General features: G+C 54.5%; 2 protein-coding genes across 3 annotated transcripts in view; both read left to right on the top strand.

The window, feature by feature from the left end:
• The window catches only part of RPS5 (ribosomal protein S5), a 6706-nt gene extending 2700 nt beyond the window's left edge, over positions 1–4006 (top strand). For both annotated transcript variants that reach the window (XM_021691849.1, XM_044911412.1), the window contains 4 exons: positions 2422–2631; positions 2790–2918; positions 3708–3806; positions 3887–4006. In XM_021691849.1, the coding sequence (XP_021547524.1) occupies positions 2422–2631; positions 2790–2918; positions 3708–3806; positions 3887–3955 (507 nt within the window). In that variant the 3' untranslated portion in view covers positions 3956–4006. The remainder of the gene's footprint in view (positions 1–2421; positions 2632–2789; positions 2919–3707; positions 3807–3886) is intronic.
• A 1042-nt stretch (positions 4007–5048) lies between these two features.
• The window catches only part of RNF225 (ring finger protein 225), a 3888-nt gene continuing 2829 nt past the window's right edge, over positions 5049–6107 (top strand). Inside the window, exons 1-2 of the mRNA XM_044911323.1 lie at positions 5049–5101; positions 5682–6104. Of these exons, the coding sequence (XP_044767258.1) occupies positions 5693–6104 (412 nt within the window). The 5' untranslated portion in view covers positions 5049–5101; positions 5682–5692. The remainder of the gene's footprint in view (positions 5102–5681; positions 6105–6107) is intronic.

Genomic DNA, 6107 nt, shown 5'->3' with positions numbered 1-6107 from the left:
TTGTGTTCCCTCTCTCGCTGTGTCTCTCTGTCAAAAAATAAATAAAACCTTTAAAAAAAAAAAAACATATCATGGGATCTAGGCACTATGCCTAATGGAGGATTCATTCCTGTTTTTCATCCTGGATGTTTTGGAGAACTGTTTCCCTTCATGGCTTTGTTCAGCGAGGTCCACAAACTTTTTTTTTTTTTTTTTTAAGATTTTATTTATTTATTTGAGAGAGAGAGAATGAGAGAGAAAGAACACATGAGAGGGGATAGGGTCAGAGGGCAAAGCAGACTCCCTGCCGAGTAGGGAGCCCGATGCGGGACTCGATCCAGGGACTCCAGGATCATGACCTGAGCCAAAGGCAGTCGCTTAACCAACTGAGCCACCCAGGCGCCCTGAGGTCCACAAACTTAAAGGGCCAGATAGTGAGTATTTTAGTCTTTGTAGGTCACATGTGGTTTCTGTCACATGTGTTTGCGTCCTTGCTTTTTTTTGTGCATCCTTTTAAAAATGTGAAAATAGGGACGCCTGGGTAGCTCACTCGGTTAAGGGTCTGCCTTCAGCTCAGGTCATGATCCCAGAGTCCCCCATCAGGCTCCTTGCTCAGCAGGAAGCCTGCTTCTCCCTCTGCCTGCTGTTCTCCCTGCTAGTGCTTGCTCTCTCTGACAAGTAAATAAGATCTTTTAAATATAATAAAAAAAATATTTTTTAAAATGTAAAAACAATTTCTCACTTTTCCCTAGTGCTCTCTTAGGGGCTGGGGAAGCAGAAGTCAATGTCATGCCAGAATGCTCTTGTCTTTTTTTTTTTTTTTTTTTAAAGATTTTATTTATTTATTTGAGAGAGAGAGAATGAGAGACAGAGAGCACGAGAGGGAAGAGGTCAGAGGGAGAAGCAGACTCCCTGCTGAGCAGGGAGCCCGATGTGGGACTCGATCCCGGGACTCCAGGATCATGACCTGAGCCGAAGGCAGTCGCTTAACCAACTGAGCCACCCAGGCACCCCTGAATGCTCTTGTCTTGAAAGATGTGCAAGGCTCTGCCGTAGAGCTGGACATTTTAACCAAACCCTGCCAAGACATTTGGTGTTTGTGGGTTTTTTTGCCCAGTGTAAAGCCCTGCCTATTTGTGCAGGTGCTTCTCTCCAGGTAGACACCAGACTGTCATTCTAGTGTCTGAATTCCGTGTTCTTTTTCTGTTACGCCTTGTGTCTACAGAAATATGTGTGTGGGGCCTCTCATGTGTTAAGTGATAGAATGACGTTTGGGTGTATTTCGCAGTGGAACAGTTGACAGTAGTTCTCTTCACATACGTGTAGTTCCTCTGATTTGAACGCTCTCTAACATTTTGGTATTTTCTAGACATTTTCTTGGGAAACAACGTATGCGTATATAGGAAGGATTGTTGGATAATTCTACTAAAACAGTGGTTCTCTGGAGTGATTTTCCCCCACCCCTTTTAGGTGACACTTGGCAATGTCTGGATACATTTTTAGTTGCTAAGATTGAGAGGGGTGCTGCCAGCATACTGGATGCTGCTAAATATTCTGTGGTGCACAGGACAGCGCCCACAACGAGAGCTAATTGATTTAAAACAGCCATAGTGCCCAGGGCGCCTGGGTGGCTCAGTCGTCACGCGTCTGCCTTCGGCTCAGGTCATGATCCCAGGGTCCTGGGATCGAGCCCCGCATCGGGCTCCCTGCTCTGCAGGAGGCCTGCTTCTCCCTCTCCCACTCCCGCTGCTTGTGTTCCCTCTCTCGCTGTGTCTCTCTCTGTCAAATAAATAAATAAAATATTCATAGTGTAGAGTTTGAGGAACACTTAAAAATGAGATCGTGGGGCACCTGGGTGGCTTAGTAGGTTAAGTGTCTGCCTTCAGCTCAGGTCATGATTCCAGGGTCCTGGGATGGAGTCCCATGTCAGGACCCCTGCTCTGCAGCGGGGAGTCTGCTCCCTCTCCCCTGTTCATGCTCTCTCTCAAATAAATAAATAAAATCTTAAAAAGACAAAACAAAACTGAGATGGTAAGTTGTGATCTTCTTGGTTCTCCATCTTCCTCCCTTCCATTATAATGGAAGTGTTCTTTTTTTTAAGATTTTATTTAGTTAGAGAGAGAGCACAGGCAGAGGGAGAAGCAGACTCCCACTGGCCAGGGAGCCCAATGTAGGGCTCCATCCCAGGACCCTGAGATCGTGACCTGAGCCGAAGGCAGACGCTTAACTGACTGAGCCACCCAGGTGCCCCAAGGAAGTGCTTTTTTTAGTGACTTGATAGTCACTTGTTAGGGTTTTACTTTTTTTGTGGCAGGCAGGGCCCTCACAGTCAAGCCACCACAGGTGGGTGAGGGCTACCCCGAGTGGATGCTCGGTCCCTCTGGTTCCTGACCGTCCTACTCCTGACCATGGTCCTTCCATCCCCTCTCCCTGCTGCCCCAGGATTACATTGCAGTGAAGGAGAAGTATGCCAAGTACCTGCCCCACAGTGCAGGGCGATATGCGGCCAAGCGCTTCCGTAAGGCACAGTGCCCCATTGTTGAGCGTCTCACCAACTCAATGATGATGCATGGCCGTAACAATGGCAAGAAGCTCATGACCGTGCGCATTGTCAAGCATGCCTTCGAGATCATCCATCTGCTCACTGGTGAGGTAGGACTGTGAGACCTGATGAGGCTGAACGCCCTTAGTACACCCTAAAGCCAACAGCTGCCCCATGGCGTGCATGCCAGGGTCCACCAGGTTTTAGGGGTGAGGAGGTGGGGGAGGGATGTGGACTGGATGTCAGGTTCATGGCTGCCTTCTCCTAGAACCCCCTGCAGGTCCTGGTGAATGCAATTATTAACAGCGGTCCCCGGGAGGACTCAACTCGCATTGGGCGAGCCGGAACGGTGAGGCGTCAGGCTGTCGACGTGTCCCCCCTGCGCCGTGTGAATCAGGTGGGCTTGGGGCAGAAATTGGCAGGTGGGAAGGTTTGTCCTGCCTGTGTGTTTTACCTGGAGTGTCCTTTCCTCCAGGAAGCCTTCCTGCATTTCCATCACATTCAGGGCAGATACTAGTTCTGGCCCCGCTCTTGAGCAACATTTGCCTGAGGCACAGTTTCATTTGAGTATATTTTTACATACTGTGTGCGGGTGTGTTTTTTTTTTTTCCACAGACCATTTGAGAATAAGTTGCGGGCTTTCTAACCATTTCCCCCTTAACATTTTAGTGGGTGTCTCCTAAGAACAAGGATACTCTGTCCCCACCATCACTCCAGGAATTTAACAGAAATAGAACTGTTCCAGGTTCCGTCACTGCAGCTGTCCGTTTTCACTCAAGGGTCCCAGTCAGGATACTCTGTCCCCACCATCACTCCAGGAATTTAACAGATAGAACTGTTCCAGGTTCCATCACTGCAGCTGTCCGTTTTCACTCAAGGGTCCCGGTCAGGATACTCTGTCCCCACCATCACTCCAGGAATTTAACAGAGATAGAACTGTTCCAGGTTCCGTCACTGCAGCTGGCCGTTTTCACTCAAGCGTCCCGCTCAGCAGCACACGCTGCGTTGCATTTCGCCTGGTGCTGCCCGTGGGCTCCTCCTGTGTCTTGTCTCAGGCTCACTGGGCCAGTGCGTGGCAGTACGGTAGCCGGCATGTGTTGGCGGGCCTAGGGTCCTGGAGGACGCTGGCCTCTCTGGTGGGGGGCACCCCCTGCCCCCAGGCTTAGCTGACCCCTGTGCTCCCTAGGCCATCTGGCTGCTGTGCACAGGTGCCCGCGAGGCCGCCTTCCGGAACATCAAGACTATTGCCGAGTGCCTAGCAGATGAGCTCATCAATGCAGCCAAGGTGAGTGAGGACACGGGGAGGCGGCCAGTTCACGGGGAAGCTGCTCCAGTATTCAGAACTAACCATCTGTCTCCTTGCAGGGCTCTTCCAATTCCTATGCTATCAAGAAGAAGGACGAGCTGGAACGTGTGGCCAAGTCCAACCGTTGATCACCTGGCTGTGGCTTCAATAAACCTGTCTGCCTTTGGGGCAGCCTCACCCACCTGTGCCAGTGTCTGTCCTGGGGGGGCTCTGGGCGCTGGAGTGGGGATGGCCCCAGTGTCCTGAGGAGCTGCCCACGTTTCTGACCTGTCTCTTGGTGCGTGGGGACCCGGGTTCACCAGGGGAATAACTCTGCTCAGGAAGCACCACTGACTCAGAACCATGGCACCCCGGGGTGCAGGCCTGGCCACCTGGAGTGCTGGAAATGAGCGGGGTGGGGTTGTCCTGGCATAGATGTCACTCTGGTCTGGGGAAGGGCTTGGTGTTTATCCATGAGATCTGGGAGGCATGTTGCCTGCAAGCAGCCCCAGGAAGAGGTCTCCAAGGCTAGTGGTCTGGGCCACCATTTCCAGCCCCCTGTCTGCTGGTTTGGCAGGGGCCAGCCCTGTCCAGTGCACTGTGGGGTCTGCCCACCTTCCACTCCAGGACTCCAGAGGTTCCTCTTTGTTCTGACCAGGTTCCCCCAGGGGCTCCAGGCTGCCTCTGCATGTTTTTTTTAAGATTTTTTATTTATTTGACAGCAAGAGAGGGAGCACAATCGGGAGAGTGGGAGAGGGAGAAGCAGGCTTCCCTGTGAGCAGGGAGCCCAATGCAGGGCTCCATCCCAGGACCCTGGGATCGCGACCTGAGCAAAGGCAGATGCTCAACAACTGAGCTGCCCAGGCGCCCCTGCTTCCACATTTTGTGTAGTCATGACTGCAGCCTAACCCTGGGTGCCCACAGGGCCACCGCCACACCAGGTTTTTGAAAGTGGATTCATGAGGTGATGGAAGACTTGGGTGGGGGGTTATTGCTCACCCACTGGGCCAGACTGTCAATGGCCTGTCTGCCTGTGCCATCCATTACCTTCTTGCTGCCCCCAACATCCGGCCAAGGTCAGGCTTGGTGTGCATCCTGGAGGGACCTGTCTTGGGGGCGGGCCAGGCAGTCAGACAAGTCTGACAGGTACCCTGGGAACCTGGGATCTGGAGGGAGTGGTACCAAGACAGCACCCTCCTGCAGGGAGGAGCACCTAGAATGCAGCTGGGGGTAGGCAGAGGACTGGGGTCAGAACTGGCAGGGACGTGCCAGCCAGAGGGAGGAGGCACCAACAGGTAGGAAGAGCCCAAAGGCCAGCTGGTGTCTGTCATGGTGGGGAACCTCTGGCACTTGTTCCGGGCTTCCATCATTGCTCTGTGCTGCTGGGCTCCAATCCTGAGGCTTGGGTGTCCTCTTTTCCTCATCTGCCCCTCCTGGAGTCTTGAATGGACCCCCTAGGGTCGAACTAGTTCTCTTAGAGGTCCCTATCTTCTGCTCCTCTCCATGTTGGATCCTCCCCATTGCTTGTCTGGGGTCCTTCCTGGTGATGGGTCCTCAGCTTTCCTCTGCCCCTTCCCTGCCCGTCTAGCTTAGGACCTGTTGTGCCCCCTGGGTCTGTCCCTGTCCCCAATCCTCTGCCCTCCCATCTATTCCCCGCCCCCTCAAGTCCTGATGCTTCCTCGACTTTCTACCTGGACACCCTTTCTCTCTGCTTCTACCCCGCGAGCGAGTCGCTTACTGTTCCTATTCTCTCTGTTCCTTGGCTCTACACCGCCTTCTTTGGATGCCCCTGCTCTGTGTTGGCCATCCCCTCCAGAGTCCAGTCCCTGACCCTCCACAGACCCTCCTCCATTCTTCCACCGCCTCTCCCCTCAGGTCCCGTCCGGATGCCGTGCCCTCGGCCTCCCTGGCTCCGCCGTCCTCGGGCCCCTCAGGGCTCAGGTCCCAGCTCCCCGAGCTCACTCTCTGCGCCCCGCTCCCCCGGCAGGGAGGGGGGCGAAGACGATGGCGGCGAGGAGGAGGAGGAGGAAGGGGACGGCAGCCCGGGCTCCGGCCCCATCCTGACCCCCGCGTCCCCCGGGGAGTGTCTCATTTGCGTGTCACCCTTCGACGGCGTTTTCAAGCTGCCCAAGCGCCTGGACTGCGGCCACGTCTTCTGCCTCGAGTGCCTGGCTCGCCTGTCCCTGGCCACGGCGGGTGGCGGCGACGCGGTGGCCTGCCCCGTGTGCCGCGCGCCCACGCGCCTGGCCCCGCGCCGAGGGCTGCCCGCGCTGCCCACGCAGCCCGGCCTGCTGCCCCGCG

This window comes from Neomonachus schauinslandi, chromosome 16 (genome assembly GCF_002201575.2).
Source record: "Neomonachus schauinslandi chromosome 16, ASM220157v2, whole genome shotgun sequence".
NCBI lineage: Eukaryota > Metazoa > Chordata > Mammalia > Carnivora > Phocidae > Neomonachus > Neomonachus schauinslandi.
This window is presented reverse-complemented; position numbering and strand designations above follow the sequence as displayed.